General features: G+C 44.3%; 1 protein-coding gene and 1 long non-coding RNA gene across 3 annotated transcripts in view; one reads left to right on the top strand and one right to left on the bottom strand.

The window, feature by feature from the left end:
* LOC309351507 overlaps positions 1-23,873 on the bottom strand; it is a 32,223-nt gene extending 8,350 nt beyond the window's left edge. The window contains exons 1-2 of the long non-coding RNA XR_014160875.1: positions 23,782-23,873; positions 23,644-23,746 (exon numbers count right to left, since the gene is read on the bottom strand). This is a non-coding gene — a long non-coding RNA (uncharacterized lncRNA). The remainder of the gene's footprint in view (positions 1-23,643; positions 23,747-23,781) is intronic.
* Positions 7,197-26,023, top strand: LOC309351472 (phytanoyl-CoA dioxygenase, peroxisomal-like). 2 transcript variants are annotated; one of them, XM_081879221.1, is made up of 9 exons: positions 7,197-7,583; positions 11,230-11,340; positions 11,975-12,143; positions 14,082-14,163; positions 16,932-17,113; positions 18,473-18,622; positions 18,869-19,003; positions 24,140-24,365; positions 24,977-26,023. In XM_081879221.1, exons 1-8 carry the CDS (start codon positions 7,462-7,464, stop codon positions 24,191-24,193), a joined length of 1,005 nt encoding a protein of 334 aa, XP_081735347.1. In that variant the 5' UTR covers positions 7,197-7,461; the 3' UTR covers positions 24,194-24,365; positions 24,977-26,023. The 2 variants fall into 2 exon arrangements, with proteins under 2 accessions (XP_081735347.1, XP_081735348.1); XM_081879222.1 differs by lacking the exon at positions 7,197-7,583 and adding an exon at positions 10,743-10,761.
* Positions 26,024-26,386: the final 363 nt, after the last annotated feature.

Genomic DNA, 26,386 nt, shown 5'->3' on the forward strand with positions numbered 1-26,386 from the left:
GAGCTGAGCTGAATCACTGAGCGAAATCACTGAACAGAACCAATTCAGAGCTGACTGTTCCGGCTAGAGCACTGTGTTCCATCCATCGCCCTTCTCGCCGGCATCGGAATCATGGCTTCACTTGTGCCTCTACCGCCATTTGCGCCAGCCTCTGAATCATGGGACTCCTACCTCGCTCGGTTCAACTGCTACCTCCAAGCCAACGAGCTGACAGAAGTATCAAAGGAGCGGAAGCGGGGCCTATTCCTCAGCCTCTGTGGGCCTGAGGTGTTTGAGACGGCCCGAGCATTGGTTGCGCCTGAAGCAGTCCAGGCAACACCGTGGGACACGATCCAAGAGAAGCTCCGCAACCACTACGCACCAAAGCCATCCAAGATTGCTGCCCGCCATGCGTTTTACCACCGGAACCAGGCAGAGGGGGAGTCAATCAACAACTACACCACCGCCCTCCGACAGGCTGCAATGCACTGCGAGTTCCGAGACTTAGACGATGCCCTGATGGATCAAATCGTCTGCGGGGTCCAGGACATCCATCTGCAACGGCGTCTCCTCGCCAAGCCAGACCTCACGCTGCAGAAAGCCATTGAGGAGGCTGCGGCCTCGGAAGCTGCTGAACGCTCCGCCCAGGAGATCCGCAAGGCCAGCAGCCCACGTCTTGCTAGGGAGCCAGTTCCATTCCAGTGCATCACGAAGAGGCCAGCAGTGATGAGGCATCCTCCAGTGAAGACGATGATGTGCACCAGACAAAGTGGGAGCGCAGAAAGTTCCAACAGAAGTCCAAGGGCCAACCGGAATGCGCTGGCTGTGGAGGCAACCATTCCCGTGCCAAGTGTCGATTCAGAGACGCCAGCTGTTGGACGGGTTCCAGAAGGCGCCACATCGCTAAGGCCTGCCGATCGGCTCCGTCTGACAGCCCCCCTTCACCGACTCACAAGTCCAAGTCTTCACTCCAGTCTGCCAAGGAAAGCTGTTTCGCTCTCACCAACTGCCGCTGCCCGTCTGGAACCACGATTGGCCAAACCGATTCGCCTACGCGACGTAAGCTGAACGTCACGGTGCTCATTGAAGGAGCTCCATGTGACATGGAGATCGACACTGGGTCTGCCCTGTCCACCGTGTCTTGGAGCACCATCAAAAGACTGGTACCCAGAGTGTCCAAAAGGCAACTCAACTCTCACTGCGTACACCTGAGAGACTACCAGGGAAATGACATTCCCGTGGTAGGCGTTGGCCGTTTCCGGATCGCCTTCAAGGATTTTTCAGGCCTGCTCCGACTGGTGGTGGTCGAAGGTCAGCGGCCAAGCCTCCTAGGGCTAGACTGGTTTGATGCCCTCGGCCTGGAAGTCACCGGCATCAACTGCATCTCTAACGCAGAGACTGAGGGTCTGGTCAAAGACTTTGCTGAGGTTTTTGACGGCACTTTGGGGCAATATACAGGTACGCCCATCTCCTTTAGCCTTGATCCACAAGTCGCCCCCATCAAGCTAAAGCCACGCCGGGTTCCCTTTGCTCTTAAGGCTAAGGTGGACGAACAATTGGACAAGCTGATCGCCCAAGGAGTTTTGGAGCCGGTTGACCACGCCAAGTGGGAAACCCCCATCATCACGCCTGTCAAGCCAGACGGGTTGGTGAGAATCTGCACTGACTACAAGTGCACGATCAACAAGGCACTTCAGCAGCACGCTTATCCGGTTCCTGTGGTCCAACACCTGCTGCATTCCCTGGGTGAGGGTAAGGTCTTCGCTAAGCTGGACCTTGCCCAAGCCTATCAACAACTGCCCGTCAATGATGCCACTGCTGAAGCCCAGACGATCGTCACCCACCGAGGGGCATTCCGTTGCCGCCGGTTGCAGTTCGGGGTGAGTGTGGCTCCTGGCATCTTCCAAAGCCTTATGGAGCGTCTCCTGCAAGGGCTTCCGGGTGTGGTACCATATTTTGATGACGTCTTGGTGTCCGCAGACTCACACCAGTAGCTGTTTGAGCGCCTCTGTGCCGTGCTGACCAGGTTGCAAGAGGCCAGGCTCAAGGTAAAGAGGGAGAAGTGCCAGATCGCTGTTCCACAGGTGGAGTTCCTGGGCTATCTTATCGACGCCTCCGGCCTTCACCCAACCACATCCAAGATCCGCGCTATCCAGCAGGTCCCCATCCCAAAGAACAAGACAGAGTTGCAGGGGTTCCTGGGACTGCTGAACTTTTATACCATGTTCCTGCCCCACAAAGCCACAGTGGCTGAGCCTCTTCACCGACTCCTCAGCACAAAGACTCCTTGGTCTTGGGGTCATCGGGAGACGGCGGCCTTCAATGCAGTCAAGACTCACCTTTCATCGGACCGTGTGCTGGTATGGTACAGTGAAGCCAGGCCACTGGTCCTTGCCTGCGACGCCTCACCTTTTGGCATCGGCGCTGTCCTTAGTCACCGTTTTCCAGATGGAAGAGAAGCACCGCTCGCCTACTTTTCCAGGACGCTATCTCTGACTGAACGGAATTACAGCCAGCTCGACAAGGAGGCACTGGCACTTGTGGCTGGAGTGAAGAGGTTCCATGAATACCTCTATGGCAGAACTTTTGACCTCATCACTGACCACAAGCCGCTCCTGGGCCTCCTCGCCGGTGATCGTCCAACTCCACCGGTCCTCTCGCCGCGCATGCTGCAATGGACTGTTTTCCTGGCTGCCTACCACTACCGGCTCGTCCATCGCCCGGGGAAATCGATGGGCCATGCCGACGCCTTCAGCCGTTGCCCTCTTCCAGCGTTTGTGGAAGACCCGGCTCCAGCTTCATCACTCCTCCTGATTGAGGATCTTCCGGCAGCGCCTGTATTGGCTGCCACTGTGGCCTCCGCATCTGCCCAGGATCGCACCATCAGCTGTGTGCTCAACTGGGTGTGGAGGGGGTGGCCACAAGGGCTTTTGCATCGGAGTTCCAACCGTTCGCAACCAGACAACATGAACTCTCGGCTCATCGTGGCTGTCTGCTGTGGGGAGATCACTTCGTGATTCCGCAAAGACTCCGTCAACGCGTCCTGGAGGCTCTGCACGTTGGCCACCCGGGAATCGTCAAAATGAAGGCGTTGGCTCGGTGTTACGTCTGGTGGCCTAACATGGATGATGCCATCACTGCCTGGGTGTCCGCCTGTCAAGCGTGCCAAGAATTGAGGCCTGCACCACCAGCAGCTAAGGGACACACCTGGGAGACGCCAAAGACACCCTGGTTGAGGGTGCACATCAATCTGGCCGGCCCCTTTCACGGCCGGACCTTTATGGTAGTGGTGGACGCCTATTCCAAATGGCTGGAGGTGGCCCTGATGCCCTCCACCACTACCGAGGCCGTCATCCGGGTGCTGCGAGGCCTGTTTGCGGCGCATGGGTGTCCTGATGTCCTTGTCTCTGACAACGGACCGCAGTTCACGTCAGGCACTTTTGAGCGGTATCTTTTGGGACTGGACATCCACCATGCCCTAACGGCACCATTTCATCCATCCAGCAACGGGCAAGCGGAGAGAATGGTGCGCTCGGCAAAAGAGGCACTGGCGCGCCTGGACCGGGGAGACTGGCACGAGCGGGTCACCTAATACTTGTTCGTGCAACACATCACCCCTCATGCGGCCACAGGGCGGAGTCCTGCTGAACTGCTTATGGGCCGCCGCCTCAGGTCCCCGCTCGACTGGCTGCACCCAGACTTTGCCGTGGCCGCACCCCCAGGCTGTGCCAACGCGCCTAAACAGGTTCTAAACGCAGCATAAGGGGTCTCTGTAGTATTGTTTATTTTAAAATGGGGTTTAAGAGTTTTTAGGGGTTTTGAATGTTTTATGTGGTTTTTATGTAGTTTTATGTAGTTTTGTGGTAGTCTTATGTAGTTTTTATGTAGTTTTATGTAGTTTTTCAATTTCATTGTTCCGCAAGGGACAATGATAATAAAGATCTCGTTATCGTTATCCATAAATATTTCACATTATGAGGTTTATTTCAGTTCTACTGGTTTCACTATTTCACCTTATCCTTCCTATGTATGACATAAAATTTTCCCATTCTTTTTGAAATGTTTCATCACCCTGTGGTCGAATTTTCCCTGTTAATCTAGCTATTTCTGCATATTTTCCCTGTTAATCTAGCTATTTCTGCATATTCCATTACCTTCTGTTGCCATTCTTCTACTGTTGGTACTTGCTGTTGCTGTGGGCTAACAATAACCTTGCCACTGTTAGTGCATATGAGAACAATTTCTGGTCATTCTTAGTAATGTCTTCTCCTACCATTCCCAACAAGAATGCCTCTGGCTTTTTCAAAAACGTGTATCTAAATATCTTCTTTAATTCATTATATATATTTTCCCAATACGTTTTTACCTTATCACAAGTCCACCACATGTGAAAGAAACTGCCTTCTTTCACCCCACATTTCCAGCAATTCTTGTTTCCTGTTTTATACATCCTTGTCAATTTAATTGGCGTGAGGTACCATCTGTACATCCTTTTTAACAGATTTTCTTCTAACAAGGTACATGCTGTAAATTTTAGCCCTGTGTTCCATAATTTTATCCACTTCTCATATTCAGTGTTATGGCCAACATCCACTGCCCATTTAATCATAACACTCTTTATTTCCTCATCTTTTGTGTGCCATTCTATTAAAAACTCATAAACTTTGGACAGTATTTTGTATTATTCTGTAATACTGCAATTTCTAATATTGATCTTGTTTGTTCAAAACCTCTTGCTTTTTGTCTTTTGAGAAAATGTCATTCATTTGGTGGTACTCCATCCAGCTTGATAGTTTATCTTTTAGTTCCTCATAAGGCCTGATCTTAATTACGTTATTTTCTTCCAACAGTATGTCTCTATACGTTAGCCATTCTCCTTTCATGTTTATTTTTTTCACTGAGAAGGCTTATTGGGGTGACAGCCACCATGGTGTTTTCCTTTCAAACCACTCTTTATATCTCTTCCAAACTTCATAAAGTGATCTAAGGTATGCATGCCACCCGTATCTGTTTCCAGCCCCCTCCAGATCTAATATATCTGTGTTGTTCAAGCTAAACCATTCTTTTAACCATGTTACGCAAGCAGCTTCGTAATGTATTTTAAGATCTGGTAGTGAAAAGCCACCGCTTTCCCTTTTATCCGTTAGAAGTTTAAATTTTATTCTAGGCTTCTTCTCCTGCCATACAAACCTAGAAATTGTTTTTTGTCACTCCTTGAATTGACCTAATCCAGTAACAATCGGGATAGTTTGGGATAAAAAGAGCAACTTAGGTAGGACACTCATCTTTATAACTGCTATCCTTCCCCAGAAGGATAGTTTCAGTCTATCCCAAATTTCCAAATTTGTTTTTACTTCTTTCCATGTTGTTTTATAATTGTCCTTAAATAGGTTTGTATTTTTCGGGGAGAGCCAGACACCCAAATATTTTCTTTTCTTTACCACTGTTGTTTCCGTTTTGCTTTGATCTATTTGTTCCCCATTAATATTTTTTACCATCATTTTTGTTTTACCCTTCTTAATTTTCAGTCCTGCCAACAAACCAAATTCTTCAATTACTTTTAATGCTTCTGCTGTCAAGAGTTGTGGTTCCTGTAATGTCAGAACTATATCGTCAGCAAAGGCTTTGACCTTGTATTATTTTTCTTCACACTTCATCCCTGTAATTCTTTCTGTCTCTCTTATATTTTGAAGTAATACTTCCAGTACTGATATAAATAGTGCCCTTTGTGATTTGAAGACTCTCTGTCAGTCCGCTATTTATTATGAGTTTCGCAATTTGTTCTTTGTAAATTGCCTCTATACTCCTTAGAAAATTTGTACCCAGGCCCATTATTTCACATTATCAAACACCTTTTCCATGTCTATAAAAATCAATGTGGCTTGTTTATTTATTTTAATTTCTAAGTATTCAATTATATTTACTATGTTTTGTAAATTATCTTTTAAATGCCATCTTGGTAAAAAGTCCGCTTGGTCTGGATGTATTTGTAGTCCCATAATCTTTTTTAGCCTCTGTGCTAATACATTCGCGAACAATTTATAATCGTTATTAAGCAGTGATATTGGTCTAAAAATTTTTACATTTGTAAGATCCGTTCCTTGTTTAGGTATTAATGTAATAAACGCTTCTTCCCATGTCATTGGAATCTGCCCTTTCTTCATTATACTTATTCATTACTTCCTTTAATGAAGGAATTAGTTGTTGGCTTAATTTCTTATAATATTTAATTGGTATACCATCAGGCCCTGGTGCCTTTCCATTTTCTCTTGTGTAATTGTTTCCATAATTTCTTCCTCTGAAATCAGTCTTTCTAGTTGTTCTCTTCTTTCTTGCAAGATTGCCTTTAATTTATGTTCCTCTAGGTAAGTTCTTATTTTTTCCTCATTTTCTTTGGGTGTTTTGTATAATTCTTTATAAAATTTATAGAAAACTTTCCTTATTTCTTTGGGATTATCTATTATTTCATTACTATCTTTCATTGTATTTATGAAGTTCTGCCCTTGTTTTTTCTTTAATTGCCAGGCCAGCCATTTTCCCGTTTTGTTTGCTGATTCAAAATTTTGTTGTTTTAATCGTTTAATTTTCCATTCCACTTCTTGATTTATAATCATAAATAGTTGCGTTTGCAACAATTTAAGTGCTTGTTTTAATTTTGGGTCTTCTGGCTCCCTAACCATCTGTTTTTCTATGTCTTTTATTTTATTTAATATTTCATAGAATCATAGAAGAGTTGGAAGAGACCACCAGGGCCATCGAGTCCAACCCCCTGCCAAGCAGGAAACACCATCAGAGCACTCCTGACATATGGTTGTCAGGTCTCTGCTTAAAGACCTCCAAAGAAGGAGACTCCACCACACTCCTGGGCAGCAAATTCCACTGTCGAACAGCTCTTACTGTCAGGAAGTTCTTCTCTGTTCTTTTCCTTTTTCCTCTTAAGAATACAGTTCTGTTGCAGGAAGAATCCTCGCATAACAGCTTCGCTTGCATCCCAAACTACATTAATATCAGTACCTTTATTTAAATTTAATTCAAAATATGTGTTTAAGTGCTTTTTATCTAGTATCTCTGTATTGTCTAGCAAGCTGTCATTCATTCTCCACCATCGCGTTGTTAAATCTTTACTCTTCCATTCCATTACAGTGGCATTATGATCTGACAGTGTCTTTGGTAAAAATTCAGCTTTCACCACTCTTGTGGTTAATTCTCAAAACTCTTAGCAAACTTTCCCCAGGCCTTTTTATAACATAAGCCATTTCAGTATTTTTCACTGTACAAAGAGAGAAGCAGAACAACATACAAGCAACAAGCTGGGCAGGGGCAAAAGTAGATTAGAAGATTAATTAAATAAACATTTGACATTGATAATGTTAGAATGAAGTAGGGGCGGAGCTTTGCCATATGTGATGCATATAATGAATATATAATGAATCTCATTCTGACAATACAACCAGGAAGTGTGTGGGGGGGGGGTCATGTCTTATGATTCGACGCATGAAAGGCGGCTCAGTTCCTCATAGGCTCTTCAGGAGGCAAGATCTCAGTGAGGCTTCAGGACTGGGACAAGGCTTCGCCAGATCAAGGCCTCCAATCGAAACACTCAGGTATTCTGATATTATTACTATTACTACTTGGATTGTGCTCTCAACCTTCTTCTAGACAGACACTATTGTAAATTCATAAACAGTTCCTTATTATAGAGAACGACTATGCACGCAGAACACATTTTTGAGCAGCCATTTTGTGTAGAGACTCGATTAGCCTCTAATATATGTATCGTAACAGAAGATACTAAAAAGAACTTTAAAATTGGCCATGACCATTTTGTCATGGAGGACAAATCCTAATCCCTAATAATAGGGATGTGCTCAGCCCCTTCAGTTATGCTTTCCGTGATGGAGAGAGAGAAGGAGAAATCAAAAATAAGACACTTCAGACTTTAAGGCAGAGCTTTCTAAACTTTTCATGTTGGGGACACACTTTTTAGACATGCATCGTTTTGTGACACAGTAATTCAGTTTTACTAGCAAGCAGGAGGCTCAACTACCCGCTTTCCAGCCCCAGGATGAGCGCAGGGAGCATTCAAGCGACACACCTGCGCACTGCGGCCGACACACCAGCGCGTCTGACACACGGTTTGGAAAGCTCTGCTTTAAGGTGTGGACTCTTCAGCATCTTCATCAGAGCTTGGTTCTTTATTTTTCACTTAACAAATTGGAAACTTAATTAGACATAAGATAAATTGCACGTAGCCTCCTATTCAGAAAATTCCATGCCTTTAACTTCCTGGGGTGTTGCAGCTTGAGAGAAGCCGGACTTGACACATGTTCATGGGGGCCAACGGGGAGGCTGAGGTCCCTTTGGCCCCCTAAGAACCTATTTGAGGGGGCTGAGGCCTCCCAGGTTGATGGGCATGTGCCGCATCTTGTGGCTGATGGTGCGGGGCGGGGCTTACCTGCCCCCCCCTTTATTCGTTGGCCCCGAGGTTTTTAAAAGAGTATTTTAGTTCCTTGTGTAGCAGTAATAATTCAACAGTGTCTGGAACCCCGCCGCCGCCGCCGCCCCCTGAGCAGGCGCCCCTGCCTGGCCCTTGGGGGGTCTCGCGCGGGCTGGGGGCGGGCGGGGGGGGGGCGCATGCTGCTGCTGCTGCTGCTTCTTCTGGCGCCCCGGCGCCGCTCTCCCTTCGCCCGGCGACGCCTCTCTTCTCTCCCGCAGAGCCGCCCGAGCCACGCCGCCCGCTCTCCTCGCCATGGCCGGCGCCCCCGCCTGGCTCCGGCTGCGCGCCCTGCTGCGCCCCGTCCTGCGCTCCGGCGCCTCCTCGCCGCGCCCCGTATCCTTTGGGCCCAGCGCCCAGCCGGGGGAGAAGAAGCGCGTCCAGTCCCGGCGGGGGGGGGCGGGGGGGCGGCAATGGGTGCTGAAATGTCTTACCCTCGGAATCCCGGTTTAGCAACTCCCTTTAGCTTTGTGTATAGTGTTCTGCCTGCAGAATGCCGTCCTGGATATTTTCTACTTTGGGGAGATAAGTTGGAAGCGGGTTTACAAGCGGGGGGGGGGGGGCGAGTGGTTCTGTGCTTGTCCTGCACTTTCTAGCCAAGGGTCTGAGCGGTTTTGCCTTTGCCTCACGGCTTTCCCTGAAAGACTTGATATTTTGGCCTGAATCGGGCTGAATTTGGTTTTCTGCAGATTGCCGTCTGTTCCAATTTGTTGCCAAAGAGCAACAAAAGTGAAAAGTGGTGAAAAGTGGCAGAGGTGTGGATAAGCCCTCAGACTTGCCTTTGCCCCACAGCTTTCCCCCAGGAAAACCTGATCTTTACAGCTGAATTGGAGCAAACAGCAATCAGGTTTGCTCTGATTTATCACTAGAAAGTGGCTTTTCCTAATGAAAGTGACAGGACAAGGGCAAACTGCTCAGCCCTGTGCCTAAAAAGCTTGGAACAAGCAAAAAACTGCTCAGCCCCATGATTTCTCGGCACGCGACAAGCACAAGCCTGTCGCTCTTCTCTTGCATTGCCATTTCCACACGCATTAATAAGCACCAGGTTCCCAGCTCTCCAGGTTGCGTTTACTAGATACTTTCTTTGCCCCAGAAAGTCCTCAGACGCCATTGTGGCTATATATATATATATATATATATATATATATATATATATATATTTCAAGTATCAAATAATGCAGTACAACCCAATACAAGGGAAAAAGGAAGAGCAGAGCTTTGGTCTCTTCCAGTAAAACAATTACATCAGCCATGTCTCTCTTTGAAAAGTGTCCTGTCAAAGGTTTCCATGAAGCACGGTGGTCTATATCTGGTTCTGTCGTTGCTGTATAAGAAATAAAACCTGTCTAAATAGCTTAAAGAATTGTCTGGGTCTTTCTACAAGCTCAAAGCTGACAGGTTCCATGACTGCCAAGTCCCAAAGTTGCCAATACCAGACTTCCATAAGGTCAGAGTCCCAAGTTCTCCAGAATCTAGTTGTTGTGAGTTTTGTTGAAATAATTAATGATGTGATTAAGCCCTGGTGGTCCATTCCAAGGCTATGATGCTCTTGACTGTAATATTGTAAACATGCCATTTGACTTTGACATTCTTTTTAAAATAACTTTTTTTTATTAATACAAATAAACTCATTTATACAGAAGGGTATTTAATGCATCACACAGAGGCAGTTTTGCCAGTATTTGTGGCTTCCAGCAGTTTCCATTTTTGTTTTGTAGATTTTTCATTTCAGTGTTATATCACTGGTATTTTTTATTAATTTTCTTGGAAGACACCACTTTGTGTTTGGCAATTGTTTTCCATCTGGTGTTTTTGCTGATATTTAGAAAGTGCCAATATGGAAGGCACTATTGTAAAAATATTTGCTTTCCTCAAATAGTTTTCCATTTGCCATTAAGAAGTTGCCGCCTGGGTGACCTTTGGAGTTTAATAAAAACTTAACAGAGTTTTGATTGTTTTAACTCTAATATTCATTATACAGAGTTTAGAATGCAGTCTATGAGTTACATTAAAATGCCCCCTTCCTATGCAGTTAACTTGCATCGGGGGAGGGAACCATTGATACAAAAGCTTGGATATAAATATGAATAATAATTTAAGCTTAATATAGTATATTTCCTCCACCATATCAATAGTTACTATGATTCAGAATCAATTCTGAGTTTTTATATCACACAATAATATATAATAATCTAAATAAAACAAATGTAAGTTCCTTAACATGTGCTCCAGACACGATTTCCTACTTCAGCCCAATTTACTACAGTGAAATACCGAACTCAATACCAGTAGGTGACGACTTAAATTATTTCTTCTATTAAAAAATAGATATGTTATGTTGATGGTGGCAATGAAAGGAAACCATGTTTAATTTCCTTAGAATCCCATCCTTTGATAATTTGAGGTGCATTAACCATCAAATTGCTGCCTCACCAGAGTCCTGCGGAATTTGCTATTCTGAAGCTTATGGGCATGGTTGCATCTGTGTATTTGTGGATTAATAGAAACTTTTGTGCCTCTATTCTCAAGAAGCAAACAGCAAACTAACTTTTGTGCTGACTTCATGGAAATAAATACCTTCATGGTACTGCAGATTTTGAACTTCAGGGACCTGCCTGTTTTCCCTAGAGCTCCTCTGTGCTGCAGGAGACCCCGGGGTGTGTGGTAGGTTGCATAAGAGTTCCCAGGGAGCGCTTATTTCCTAGACTTCATCCTTGCCCTGTGAACTTATCCAGTGTGTGTTCCTATCTCCGCAGTTACACCTTAGATAGTAATGTTCTAAGCCCAGAGCAAAGGGATTTCTATGAGGAGAACGGCTATCTCGTCATAAAAAATCTGGTCTCGGATGAGGATGTTGAACATTTCAGGTAAACGGTAGCCATGTGTCCTAATCACATATAGTGAGATTGTCTAAAACAAGTATCTTCAACCTTTTCAGACCCAGAACTCACTTTTCACCCAAACATGCATTCAGGACCCATTTCTTAATCTCTTTTTCCATATCTTTGCAGGGTGGTAGTGCTCCTGTTTCAACCCCCCTTGGGTCAGTCTTGACCCCCCCCCGTGGTACTTGACCCCACCCCCAGTGGTTTAAAGCACACTGGTTGCAGTCCAGAGGTCTCTCTTGAGGTGTGCCCAAGAGCTTGTGTTTGCCAAGCAAGACCTGAAGGCCACAAGAAGGGCCCCACTCCAAATGAAAATTCCCTCTGGATTTACAAGAACATCCAGCCATTTGATACAAGGCATAATTCACTTCTCGCTTATAAATATACACTCAAAGCCTCACAGAGAATGAGTTATGTGGATCTCTAAATCTATGGATGATGGGTGGTATACAAATTTAATAAATTAAAAATTTTTTATTACCCATGATTTTGCACAATAGAAGTATCCAGTTTGATTTGATTTGATTTGATTTAATTTAATTTACAAAGGCAATAACATGGTTAAACAGCATAGCAAACTTTGCCATGAATAACTTTTTTTGAATTCTCTCCTCAGAAATGAGTTCATGAAGATCTGCAGACAGGAAGTGATTGTCCCTGGTCTGACGGTCATGAGAGATCTTGCAGCTTCCAAGTCGGAGTTTGTTCTAGACCATAAAACAGTTTCCAAAATACAGGATTTCCAGCAACATGAGAAGCTCTTCAGATATTGTAGATTGCCTCAGGTTAAAAAAGGGAGCAGCCACGGGGAAGACCTGTACGAAATAGGAAACTTCATTAATTACCGTATTTTTCGCTCTATAACACGCACCCGACCATAACACGCACGTAGTTTTTAGAGGAGGAAAGCAAGGAAAAAAATATTCTAAACAAAACAGTGGATGTATGAGTTTTGTGGTTCATGCTGTGGCCACAGACATGTGATCTGACAGTGAGTTTGGGGTAGCCCAATGCAAAAATCCTGAGGATCCATGTGGATCCATGCTTTGTAACCACGTTTTTGCACCACTGCGGCCCCAGGCAACAGTGGGTGCGTGATTTTTTTGGTGCAAGATGTAGCCATGGACATGCTATGTGGTCTGATGGTGAATTTGGGGTGACCCAGTGCAACAATCCTGAGGATCCATGTGGATCTGTGCTTTGTAACCACGTTTTAAGTGGGGAGGGAAGGAAAAGCACTCAAGGGACAAGGAACACGCGTGGGGTGGGTGGAGAAAGGATGCTGCTAATAATACAGAAGAGGGGTATAAGGGGAGAAGGCTCCTCTCCTCTCCCGCTTTGCTCCTTTAAAGCAAGCAGGCTCTGCTTTTCTCCCTCCTCCCCGCTCATCCCTGGCTTAGCAGCTGAAAAACTTTGCTGCTATGTAGCGAGCTGAATGGGGAGGAGAGAGGGACAGAGAGCCTGCTTGCTTTAAAGGAACCAACCGTAAGCGGCTCCTCTCCTCTCCCGCTTTGCTCCTTTAAAGAAGCAGGCTCTCTTTCCCTCTTTCCTCCCCACTCAGCAGCTCTTCTCCCGCTTTGCTGTTTCAAAGCGAGCTACCGAGGAGGGAAGGAAGGGGAACCATGGATCCTCTGCTCACGACTGCAGCAGATCCCCCTGCCACCCGTAGGCATTCCCTCCATAACACGCACAGACATTTTCCCTTACTTTCTAGGAGGAAAAAAGTGAGTGTTATGGTGCAAAAAATACGGTAACTTGCTAGCATAGTAAGGCAGTCATTTTCTATCAGAAACAGCACAATGTAACAAAAGCTAAGTGACACCAACGGTGTAATGATGCCAGAGATGCGGGAACAGGATGTCCCATGGCTCCATATTTTTTTATAAAAGTTTAAAGCAGCCAGAGTGTGAATTGAAAAAAAACAAGCCACTTCCTCCTGGTACCAGAGTCTTTCCGTATTTCCTTCACCTCCTTAAACTGAATAAGAGATTTACACTGGGAATATGGCCTGGGAAGGAGCAAAGTATGCCATCCATCACATGGTGCTGCAGTCCTATTCAAAATACGTCCTCCTCACTTCCATATGGCTGCTTTTAAATTAAGGAAGCAATACTGCAGTAGATTTGATCTGCTATTTTGTCTCGTTCAATAGATGCTTTAAGCAGAGCTTAACTTTTGCAGATTGTACCCAATGTCTAGTGAAATCAGGCATCTCTGCAGTGGTGATCACTGTGTGTGATATTTAACCAACTTTTGGTGCTAGCTCAAGCATTAGCATTAGCCCAAGGGAATTCCCCCCCCCCCGCATGTATTCTTTCCACCTCCAAATCTGGGGGGGGGACGACCCAGAACACATTTTGGGGAAGTGCAGAGGGCACTTCCTGATCAAGGAAAAACCCTTGCTCTAATGAAACATGTTGACATGCTATTAATTGTCATGTTAAGTATAAATCAACATAAAGGGATTTAATTTTTTTTAATGAATCTCTGTGCTATAGGAATAGGTAGCTCCAGACAGTTTACTGCTGGATGGGAGTTTAATTCCTGTTCGTTTCAATGGGATATCTATAGATGTCTCTCAGCAGTGCATAGCACTGGTTGCTGTTTCAACACTGGTGTATTGATCATGTGTATTCACTTGAGTCTTGCCCATGAAATATAAGGGGTAATATATTTTTAGCATGTTTAAATATGCATCTCATGAGAAACTTTCTTCAACTTAGATATTGAAATATGTTGAATGCTTCACGGGACCAAACATCATGGCTATGCACGCCATGTTGATAAATAAGCCTCCGGATTCTGGTAAGAAATAATTGAATGGATGAAAAATAAAATACTCTGTTCAAGAATGCTAGCATGTATGTAAATATTGTTGGACTTGCCCTTTTCCTTTTGCAAGGTCCTGTAGGTATACTTAGAGAATTAGCTACTGTGATGCAAGTCTAAACGAAGATGTATAGTTGTATACAACATGGTTCATTCTGATACACGTCTTGATTTAACTTCTCTCAAATTTTGTATTGGTACTCTCTAAATCAGAGGTGGGACCTTTCTTTTTCCTGTTTGCTGCCTTATTCCTTCTGGGTATAATCTGTGAGCATGGACAGAGCCAAAAGTGACTGTGCCACACTTTTCTCCCTTGCCATCCTCTCTTCCTCATTCCCCCCTTTCTTGCAGTCCTCTGCCTGATTTCATTCTTTAAAAGCTTTTATTCATTTTCCACTGAATATCACATGTACAGCACATGTCGCAACATACCAACCACAGTGTCACAGAAGATCAGATCTTATTCCTGAGAGTTAGTCCAAATAGTCTCTCTACTATTTGGATTGTGGTGGGTTCCTATTATAATGTTGTTGCATATATTCAAGAAACATTTGCTAAGTGTTGTAGAAAAGGACTTGGTTTTTCTTTATTTGCATGAATTTGGTAGGTTAGTTTTTCAGCAAAGGCTATTGTCCATATCCGGGAATACCAGGCTTCAATGTTTACAGAAACTGCAGAATGCTATTGCATAGCAATTTGAAATTTCTATACACACCACTAATAGGACAAATGCTAACTGTTCCTTTTGAGAGTTAGAAGTGTCCAGAATCCCAAATAATGCAAGTTTGGGAGAGATTTGTAGGTCCACTTTGAACATTAAACTCAGTTCTCCAAAAACTGAAGACCAAAAAGGTTAAAAAAAGGTAAAGGTACCCCTGCCCGTACGGGCCAGTCGTGTCTGACTCTAGGGTTGTGCGCTCATCTCACTTAATAGGCCGGGGGCCAGCGCTGTCCGGAAACACTTCCGGGTCACGTGGCCAGCGTGATGAAGCTGCTCTGGCGAACTGGCGCCAGCGCAGCACACGGAAATGCTGTTTACCTTCCCGCTATAAAGCAGTACCTATCTATCTACTTGCACTTAGGGGTGCTTTCGAACTGCTAGGTGGGCAGGAGCTGGGACCGAAAGACAGGAGCTCACCCCGCCGCGGGGATTCGAACCGCCGACAATGCGATCGGCAAGTCCTAGGCGCTGAGGTTTTACCCGCAGCGCCACCCGCGTCCCTAAAAGGTTAAACCTCTTTACAAAACCACATGTATAGGAAGGACCCTGCAGCTCTTTTTGCTTCAGGTCCTCGTCAGCCGTATCAGTTCAGTTCCAGGGATTTGGGTGTCATTCCTCTCCATAATAGAGGTTTGTGTGGGGAGGAAGAACTCCCTGAAGTGGGATATAGATCTTTTGAAGTCAGGGCATCAAGATAAGTGGGACACTCTCATGGGCACTTGCGTTACCTGGCAGGAGGAACCTTGCAGAATGAGAAAATGTGTGTTTTTATCATTGTGGGCTGCTTTGAGGCCTAGACGGTGAAAAGTGGGATATAAAATTTAAATTAAATTATTAAGATAGTAAAGTACCAGTATATGGAAAAGTAAGGAATCCCTGGGTCCCATCTCATCTGGGTCACTTTCAGGGCTGCTATTAGGAATAGAACTCTTCAGTTGTTGCTACCAGGTGTCCCAGTTTCCTGGGCTTTGGCACTTGGCAGCGACTAGAGCAGGGGTGTCTAAACTTTTTTCAAAGAGGGGCAAATTTGATGAGGTGAACATGTGTGAGGGCCGACCAAACTTTTTTTAGGATTGAAGTTGTTGAGCTTTTTTAAGATTTTACCCCAGGAAATAAAGTGCCACAGGGCCGGGATTAAGCCAACCGGCGGGCCGGATTAGGCCCCTGAAACGGACTTTGGACATGCCTGGGCTAGAGTAACTCTGGTAAAGAGAGCAGAGGGAGGGTGGAACATGGTTGGGACTAGGTATTGCATGTAGCTATTTGAAACCCAACCCTTATGATGGCTGTCTCCTAGGATATCCCTTCATAATAATAATCTCTTAAATGTGAAATTAATCTTATATTTTGTGATGCAAATATGAGATAGAAATGTTCTGAATAAAGTATCCTGCCTTACAGTAACAAAGCAAGCATGAAGGGCTTAACTGTGTCTTCCTGAATTACCTTCATACTGCTAGCCTTGCTGTTGAATGTGAAGTTGGTTTCTCATGACTGTCTTCCCTCCCATTCATAAGTGACAACGCTGACTGCTGTTGGAAGGGTAGGGCTTTGTCTAATGCTAAAAGGAGAGAACAGAATTTCTGTCCAGAAGCTGCAGCCTCAGTATAAATGCCTGCACTTATATACAGACCAGTAATTCAACACCCTAAACAATAAGAGGGATTTTACATAGGGTTTCAGTGGAATTATGCTCCTGGCAAAACATTCTGCATTGTCACTATAATGTAATTTCACCAGCATGAATTCCTAGGTATTTGTGGTACATTGTATTGTCCACTTGAAATTAAATCCAAAATTTATAGGTCATTCCTGCCATGCCATCACTACAATAGATGGGTGTGTACAGCCACTGCCAGCTTAAATCCAGAAATACTAGTCCTGGTTTGAGTCTCTGAGTGCCAGTGAAGGTGTAGCCAAAACTGCACCACCTTTACATGAGAAGTATTGGAAGATTGTGCTTGTATTTACTTAACTAATTCTGCATCTGTGCTATGAAAGCTAATACAAATAATTTTTGCAGGAAAGAAGACCTCTCGCCAACCGATGCACCAGGATTTGCACTACTTCTCATTCCGGCCTGCAGATCGCATTGTTTGTGCCTGGACTGCCATGGAGAAGATTGATCGCAGCAATGGATGCCTGGCAGTTCTGCCAGGAAGTCATAAGGGGTCTCTGAAACAGCATGATTATCCTGAGTGGGAGGTAATTTCTTTATGACTTCATCACAGGGAGGGATGGAGGATTTTTGTGACAAATAAGTGGAGAGTACCAGCAGGTACAGTACCCACGTGACCCGGAAGTGTCTTCGGACGGCGCCGGCTCACAGCCTCTAGAGTGAGATGAGCACGCAACCCTAGAGTCGGACACGACTGGCTCGTACGGGCAGGGGTACCTTTACCTTTACCAGCAGGTGGCGCTGTAGTCTTAACCACAGAGTCTAGGGCTTGCTGATCAGAAGGTCGGCGGTTCAAATCCCCGCAATGGGGTGAGCTCCTGGTGCTCAGTCCCTGCTCCTGCCCACCTAGAAGTTTGAAAGCATGTTAAATTGCAAGTAGATATATAGGTACCACTCTGGCAGGAAGGTAAACAGCGTTTCCATGTGCTGCTCTGGTTCACCAGAAGCGGCTTAGTCCTGCTGGCCACATGACCTGGAAGCTGTCTGCAGACAAACGCCAGCTCCCTCGGCCTATAGAGCGAGATGAGCGCTGCAACCCCAGAGTCGTCTGCGACTGGACCTAATAGTCAGGGGTCCCTTTACCTTTACCTTTACCCTCATAAGAAATCAGAACAAGAACAGACCAGCCCACCCATGAGGTGAGATGAAGCAGTTCCTCAGTTAGTAGATCTCCAGCCTCCTTTTACTTCCCTGCCACCTTCAAGATTGGGAGCAGGGGCCTGTGGAGAAGGAGGTGGCAGCAGCAGCAGCAGCAGCAGCAGGGGCTGTGACAGAGGAGGCAGGGGGCTGCAGGTAAGATTTTCATGTAATGCAATTTCCCATATACTACTCCATCATAGAGACAATGTTCTCCATCTTTGGGCAGTCAATGTACATGCAACAATAAGAAGGTAATGTAACGAATCTTTTCATTTTATCTTTTTATTCTCTCCCTTAGAAAAAGATACCAACGTGGGGGAGAATACAATATTTTCTTTTAGCATCTTATTTATTTCACCAAATAAACGTTCTCTATTTCAGTGCCACCAGTTGTGGGGAGGGCCATGGACTCAAATGGCTTAGACAAAACTAATTAGACAGGATCCTGGGCAATAGGCTTCTCAAATGGAAGCCAGAACATCCATGTTTGGTTGCAGCAGGCCTCTCCATACAAGATGCAAGGGAGAAGAGAGGCAGGAGGGCCATCAGCTTCACATTCAGCATGTGAGCTTCTGAAGGGACATCGCTGTCCACTGCTCACTGTTCAGCTGGATCAGGCCTTGGTCTCACCCAACTAAATAGACTTAATATTTATAAATCAGTTCTAAAAGTTTTTGAAGTGTGGAGGTTTCAAAAGATTAAGTTCTTTAGGATAAAGAAGATAATTCAATGCATTGAACTTCCAGGGTGGTGTAAACAAGATGTACCATGGAGTGCGTGATTATGATAAAACTATTCCAAGGGTTCACCTTGCTGTGGAGAAAGGAGACACGGTGTTCTTCCATCCCTTGCTAATCCATGGCTCTGGAATGAACAGGACTGGAGGGTTTCGTAAGGTAAGATGCCATTTGAGGTTGCAGGTATTAAACACCTAACCCCCCCCCCCTTCAGTTCAAGTCAAGGCTTTCCCATGTTTGAGCTATTATATATCAAAACCTGAAGTTGTGCCTTATTATTTCTATGTTTCTTTGTTGGAGGGCTGGAGGTGAGGGGTAAAACCTATCCTTCATATGGGATGCATGCCTTTGCAGAAATGCATTTACAAATGAAAATAAATAAGTTATATTGGTCTTTTTATGCAGACAATTTCTTGTCATTACGCAAGTTCTGAGTGCCACTATATTGACATGAAAGGTACAATTCAAGAGAACATGGAGAAAGAGGCAGTAGATGTTGCAAGAGCCAAGCATGGTACAGACTCACCTATCACCTTGATGGTATGTACTATTGCTTCCCCTGCCCCATTAAAGTTTGGGAAAAGATATATAAAGTTAATATCAAATACCCAATATATTTTTGGAATATAAAAGATAAACTAAAAACACAAAGAAAAAGAGGAAAAGAAAAATGAGAGAAAGAGAAAGAAAAAAGAGGAAAGAGAAAATAAACAAAGGAGAAACTTCCAGGGGAGTGATGGTGGCCGATGGACTATCTCCTCAGCTCATCTGTCTGTGGTGTTTGATGATAGACACCAATATTGGCTTTCAGCTTCCCTTCAGAAAAGGAGCTGGTGAGATTGGCAGAGAGAAGTCTTCTTGGAGGCCCTCACTTTGAGGAAATTTCACCTTGCCCAAATGATACAGCAGCCAATATGGACACTGGATCCACAAAACACCTCTCTTTCTTAATTATCTTTGGAATAAAATAATTTACAACTTAAGTGAGTTTCTTCATCTGCCAGTGAAAACTTACATCCAGTGAGCCATCTACTTTCTACAACTTAGAAGGGAGGAGGACTGCTGTTTAAGCTGCTGAGTGAAGACAAAAGGCTTGATTTATGGTCTGAGATAAGAAAGATTTAAGCAGACAAAGGAGTTTCTGTGTTAAGTTCTAAGTGGATTATTTTTATTTATTTATTTATTTTCTTGACAAAAATGTGCCTAAGAATATAAAAGCTATTTTGCCAGTTGAAATTTCCTCTGTGAGAATGGAATCGGTTTATTTTAAATGGGCTACATTTATTGATGCTGCAGCCAGAACAAGATATCTGGGGAAGCTGTCCTGTTGCTGAAGTTTTTATGAGAGCAGTAAAGAGACAGAAAGGGCTGACATTCTTAATAAGCAAAGCAGAAACAGCTGGTGAAAATAGAAGTTGGCTTTAAAAGAAAGACGGTTTGTTTTTATACTCCGAATACTCAGCACGCCAGGCAGCAAGAAAAAGGCAGCAGAGGAAATAAAAACATCTTTTGATACCTTTTAACCCTTTTGACATTTTTCAGCAGATGATGGCAGAGCAAACAAAATCTCTTAAATTAGAAATGAATGAAATTAAAAACAATATGGACCATTTGAATACAAATAGATGAAAAGCTGGCAAGATTTAGAAGGAACACTTAATAAAATAGAAGAATCCTATACACAGAAATAAAGTGTAGACTTTGGTGTCAGGGGCTGGTCTGACTCATATGCCAGAGACTGCTCTGACTCTGAAGATGAAGGAATGCAGACACAGACAGAGCAGCCTCTGACAAAAGAAGAAGGGGAGAGTTTGCCCCCCTCTTCCTTCAACTTTCCCAGCAGCCGATTGAGAGTCGGCACAGTCGGGGTAAGAGCTAGATAACTCTGAGTCAGAAGCTAGGCAACCAGGAGGGAGCCACCGCTTGGGAGACTCTTCCTTTGAGAGCGGTGGGGACCTCCTTCCCTCCCCTTGCACTAGGAGGTCTGAAAGGGTGAAGGCTCAACAGAAGCACCAGGGTGGGAGAGCGGGGCAGTGGAAGGGGCGGGGATGCAGAGGGACCAACTGAGATCCTGAAGGAGGGTGGCTCCATGCCTCTGTGTAAATAAAATGGACTATAAACCTGTCAGAGGCTCGTTGATTCTTATCAGAAGCTTCCACAGAGAAAGGGAAACTCCTGTACCTGCCAGCATATCTCACATCTGGAAAGTAGAAGTGAAGCTACAAACAGATGGAAAGATATTTGGAGAATTTGGCATTAATGGAGTTGAGAGACAAAGAGATCTGCCTACAATTCAGAGAGATTCCAGAAGAGGAGGGTGAAGATATTAGGGATAAAATCATTACCGTATTTTTCGCTCTATAGGATGCACTTTTTCCTTCCTAAAAAGCAAGGGAAATGTGTGTGCATCCTATGGGGCGAATGCAGGGGGGGGAGGCAGGCGGGAAAAGCCCCCAAGCTCCGTGCGGCTCTTGCGGGCTTTTCCCCAGGAGGGAGAAGGGACTGACTGGCCGCATCAGTCCCTTCTCCCACCTTGTAGAAAAGCCCACAGGAGCCACGCACCCTTTAAAGAGCACGGGGCTTCTGCGGGCTTTTGCGGGAGGTGGGGGAATCCCCCCACCTCCTAGAAAAGCCAGTAGAAGCCGCGCAGCCCCTTTAAAGAGCGCATGGCTTCTGCGGGAGGTAGGAGAACTGCGCCCACCTGTCCTCCTTCAGCCACGCGCCTGCCCTGCGAAGCCAGAGGAGCAGCAGAAGGGTCTCCTTCCATTCCTCCTCCAGCTTTGCTTGAAGGGCGCTGCGCAGTCCTCCCTCTCTTCGCAGGAGAGGTGTTGCGCAGAGAGGGAGAACTGCACAGCGCCCCTTCAGCCACGCGCCTGTCCTGCGAAGCTGGAGGAGGAACAGAAGGGTCTCCTATTCCTTCTCCAGCTTTGCTTGAAGGGGCGCTGTGCAGTTCTCCCTCTCCGTGCAGTGCCTCTCCTCCGTAGGAGAGGTGCTGCGCAGAGAGGAAAAACTGTGCAGCACCCCTTCAGCGACGCGTCTGCCCTGGCTTCTGCCTTAGCTGCGTGCAGCCTCTTTGGGCAGGGGGAGCCTTCATCCCGCTGCCCTGAAGAGGCTTGGCGTGGTTATCCCAGAAGCCAGAACAGTACAGTATCCCAGAAGCCAGATCCCTCTTGCTGTTCTGGTTTCTGGGTTTCAAAATATTTTTTTCCTTGTTTTCCTGTCCCCCAAACTTGGTGCGTCCTATCATCCGGTGTGTCCTATAGAGCAAAAAATAAGGTAATTCCCTGGCATACTTTTTGAAAAAGGATGTGCTTGATATGGAGGCAGAAATCTACAAAATCTACAAAATTAATACAGTGGTACCTTAGGTTAAGAACTTAATTCATTCTGGAGGTCTGTTCTTAACCTGAAACTGTTCTTAACCTGAAGCACGACTTTAGCTAATGGGGCCTCTTGCCGCCGCACCGCTGGAGCACGATTTATGTTCTCATCCTGAAGCAAAGTTCTTAACCTGAAGCACTATTTCTGGGTTAGCGGAGTCTGTAACCTGAAGCGTCTGTAACCTGAAGCGTATGTAACCCGAGGTACCACTGTACACATTTTGCAAAATTAAGAAAGGTTCCAAAAGATGTTTTGGTCCAATTTGCTAGAAGGAAAACTAGACACAAAGTCTTACAGTAATATTTTGAGACCAAGTTGAAAAATGATGATATAGATGTGATTGAATTGAAAGAAATTCCACTGCAAAAAAGAAAAAGGCTACTATTTTTTGACAAATAACTTTAGCAGAAAAGAATTCAATCAAGATGGGACATACAGGGGGGAGTGATTTTTATCTTTAAACAACAAAGATTTCAACTTGATTCAGTACAGAAAGCAAGAGACTTTGTGGAGAAATTTAAATTTGAAATGGAAGAAATACAAATGGATGAGACTGAAGAAACAGAAATGGGAGCTGTAGATATGACAAAATAACCCTCTCAGCTATGGATTACAAGTACTTAACATGGAATATAAATGGAGCAAATATTCCTCAAAAGAGAAAAAATATATTTCTTTTTAAAAAAATATAATTTGTTTACAAGAAACACATATTAGGGAAAAGGATATAAAATATTTGACAAAAAAAGAATTTGGTGAGGAATTGAGGATTGGGGGGGGGGGGGGAATGGAGTTCTTTTGCCCAAAACTGATAATCTCTGATGAACAATGTAGATATGTTGGGGTGGAAGTTACTATCCAAGGCTGTAAAAAAAGTAATCAACATTTTATATAGGACTTGTGGGCTTGTGGTTGATGGACTTTTCATATGAAAACTGACTGGGATGGAGTGGTCTTTCCAATGCAGGACAGAACTTCAAAGAAAAATATTAAAACTTCCCAGGATAAAGTACCTAAGGTTTTCTTTGACATGATGGATAATTTGGAACTTGTTGACATCTAAAAATATAAATATTTCTCTGAAAGACACAGATGCTTCTCAAGAAATATATGATTTGGTTAACTAAGACACTGGCAACTCCATAGACATATTACCAAAGACTTTCTTAGATCACAATTCAGTAATTATGACTTTTAAAAAGAAAACTGGTTTCTTTAGCCAGAGGCTTAATGAAACGCTACCACAAGAAGAAACAGTTGTGGAAGGCTACAAGCATAAGCTGAAACAATTGTTTGAGAATAACTTAGACAAGGACAGGAATATAAATGGTTTGGGATGCCAATAAAGCTTTCATCAGAGGTTATTTCATACAACATAATTTTTTAATCCTAAGAAAGAGACTGGACAGAGAAAACTACAGAAAACTGTCCAAGATTAGACTAAAAGAAAAATAGTTCGAATGATCTCCAATTGAAATAAATACTACTAGGCAAATCAAGATGCTGCAAAGACAGTTGTCTATGTTAACAATGCAGAAGAAGGAAATGAAACTGAATTACCGGTATGCTAAACCAAAAATAAATTGAATTTACTTAGAAACTAGGGAAATGTTTGGTGTATAAACTGTGGAAAGAGAAAGAGAGGAAAGTGATATTGAAGTGGCAAAAAGGAAATGCTGCAATAACAGATAAGACAAATTGGGGGGGGGGGGAGTATTTCATCAATATTATTCTAAGTTGTATAAAGGTCAAGCAGTTTCCTAAAAAAAAATTGTTTGTGAACATCCTGCATCAAAAACTTTTCACGTCATACGTCTGACATAGTGGTATTGGGAATAATTATTCCATTGGTGGTAGCCTACTCAGTCATGTACTTTGGTGTTGAGCAGGTCTGATCCTGATCTCTCTCCCAGCTTCTACATAGCATACAGTATTACAATTCTTTCTACCACACCACACCATTGGGGGACAAGCACTAGGCATGCTGAGTGATTTGTGTTGCTGGCAGTAAACTGAGGGTTTTCTGTGCATTGCCATTTCCTTCAGTTCAGCAGTAAAGAGTGTGTTTTCATAGGGAAAGTGGTAAGAAAATGGGGGGAAAGTTGTCACACCTGGAAAGCTCAGGCCTGTGGCTAGAAATCTGGAGCAAAAGTGTGGATGAGCCCTCAGTTCAGAAGCAAAGCTTCATGCAGAACGAAAACATCTGGGTGAGGTGGGCTTCCTTCCATATGCAACTGCTTGTATGTGCAGCGGGAATGAACTTGTGCACAAAACAAGGTTCTTTTCTGTCCTTAGGATATTTGGATCATGCGAAGTCGTCTTGTTAAAGGAGAGCGAATAAATCTATAGAATCTTATCCAGATGCCACAGACTTAGAAAATGATGTGCTGCCTTCCTGAACTGAGAGCGACCATGATCCTTTGGTTGGATGTGTTCAGAATTTTTCTTGCACTGAATATTTTTCAATTACTATGCAGTAAAACAGTTCTGAGGTATGTTTATATTTGATAATGATGCTTAAGTGAGAATTCTAGTAGTAGCAGTAGTAGTAGTAGTCTCTTTCTAGTAGTAGTAGTAGTAGTAGTCTCTTAAGCTTAAGCCAAGAAATAGTATTGTCTATGAAATTGAATGTCAATATACATATCAAGGCTTTGAGATTAGACCACTGCAGAAGCCCGGAAAACTACCTTGGGAGTGTGCTACCTGCAAGCCCCAGAAAAAGGGCCCCATCGGGGCGAACAGCGGCCTCTTGATCACTTGGACTGCCAGGGCGAAACAGGTGCAAAACACCGGCACCCTCTCGTCTACATCTTCATTAACATCCATCTACAACTCCAGTAGCATCTCTCAGTATTGTGAACAACACCGAACTAACCTTTTGTTGGTATCTTCATGAACTTACCTAAAGACTGAGTTAAGCAACTGAAAAATCCATTGAAATCAGACATTAAGTTCATCTTAGGCTGGGTAGTTCGCAAGTCTCTGTGGCTTTGTACAAGGTTTTGTATTTTTCTCAGAAGATTGATTAAGACTGTATAATCATTTTATTAATTATTGTGTGTATATAAGTCGCCAACGTGTTGCAGGAGTCGTACTACTATCAGCAGCACAGGGTGCAGTTTTGTAGCACAGGTGAGAATTCTAGGCACACCTCCTTGGACACGCCTACTGTTCTGAGTAAACAATATTCTCAAGTTCAAGAACAGTTTTAACTATTTTAATTGATGCACTTCATGATCTACTTTATCCAGTATTGAATGGTAGACAGCTGTATGATTCAACAAGGCACTGAAACAGCTGCCTTTATGCAGTGATTCAGAATGTACAAGCCATATCCTGTATTCTTAGTAGCGTAGCATTATTTTCTCCAAACTGGGTGAATAAATGAACAAAATGGCAAATGCAGTTCCTTGTAAGTTAAAGGAATATACTTTGGGGCAAAAATAACTAAATAGGAACTTCACATATGCTGGTGGACTTCTGACTAATCAGGAAAGGGCTCTCCATTTCCGATTGCCCCATCTCAAAAGGCTGTGGCAGAGTTGGGAGCAGTGTAGAAAAGCCCCCCCCCCCAATGGCCAGAAGGCCGTCTTGTGTGGTCTCCTCTCATGTTCTCCTCTGAACAGAGCTTGGCTCAGCCTCCAGCAGCATATTGAACCAGTCAAGAAAACAGGCTTCTGCACCAATGACATACACAGGCTCTGCAGCGGAATGGACCCCCTTGGGAGGTGGTGGACTCTCCTTCCACAGAGGTTTTTAAGCAGAGGTGGGATGGCCATCTCTCATGTATGATCTATTTTAGATTCCTGTCTTGCAGGGGGCTGGACTAGATGACCCTTGAGGTTCCTTCCAATTCTACAATTCTATGATTCTGTGCTTTGGTACTCAGCCTTATAAAACTCGGCCTAAAAGCGTTGTACTTGACTGTCAAGAGCCTATTGCAGTCAGCTTTGTAAGCTTTTGTAAGAAATGACTGGTGGATGTAATCTCATTTGGAAACTGCAGTGAAATTAAAAAGAAGTTCAATTTACATAGATTATTATGAAAGAGAAATGACCAAACAAGAATATAATTACTATCATGCAAAAAGAGAAAACCAGCCTTATGAACTGTGTCATTTGAAACTGTATGTGAAAATATATATTATTGAAGAACACGCAATTAAATATCTGTTCCAAAGAGTGTCCGCTCCCAGACCCTCCATAACAACAGAGTCCATGTAAGGTACCATCTACATAAGAATTTTCATTGAAATTAAGAGGATGTAATATTTTTGAGGAATTGCTATACTCCAGTTCCAATCCCCACTAGAAATCAATTCTAGAACAGCCCCTGGCTGCTCAGGCTGCTCTTCAGACCTCTCCGCAATGAGGAACCTTGGCAAGACAGGGCTCTCCAGGGAGGCAAAGCTTCCGAGTGCCTTCAGCAGAATGTCCTGAGGACTCCTCACCAGACAGGCATGCTGAAGCCACCATGAGGAGAAGCCTGCATAGCTGGGGCAAGGCTTGCTTGTGTATCCGTGCCCCTGCCACATCCAGAGTT

This window comes from Podarcis erhardii (genome assembly GCF_964252035.2).
Source record: "Podarcis erhardii genome assembly, chromosome: 10".
In the NCBI taxonomy this organism is placed as follows: Eukaryota; Metazoa; Chordata; class Lepidosauria; order Squamata; family Lacertidae; genus Podarcis; species Podarcis erhardii.

Bases quoted from the DNA above. Each gene is read 5' to 3' on its own strand.
- LOC309351472 (XM_081879221.1), top strand. From the start codon at position 7,462: ATGATTCGACGCATGAAAGGCGGCTCAGTTCCTCATAGGCTCTTCAGG. The intron at 12,144-14,081 runs GTTAAAAAAGGG...TCTTCAACTTAG, and splicing joins GATATTGTAGATTGCCTCAG to ATATTGAAATATGTTGAATG. The intron at 17,114-18,472 runs GTAATTTCTTTA...TTGAACTTCCAG, and splicing joins ATGATTATCCTGAGTGGGAG to GGTGGTGTAAACAAGATGTA.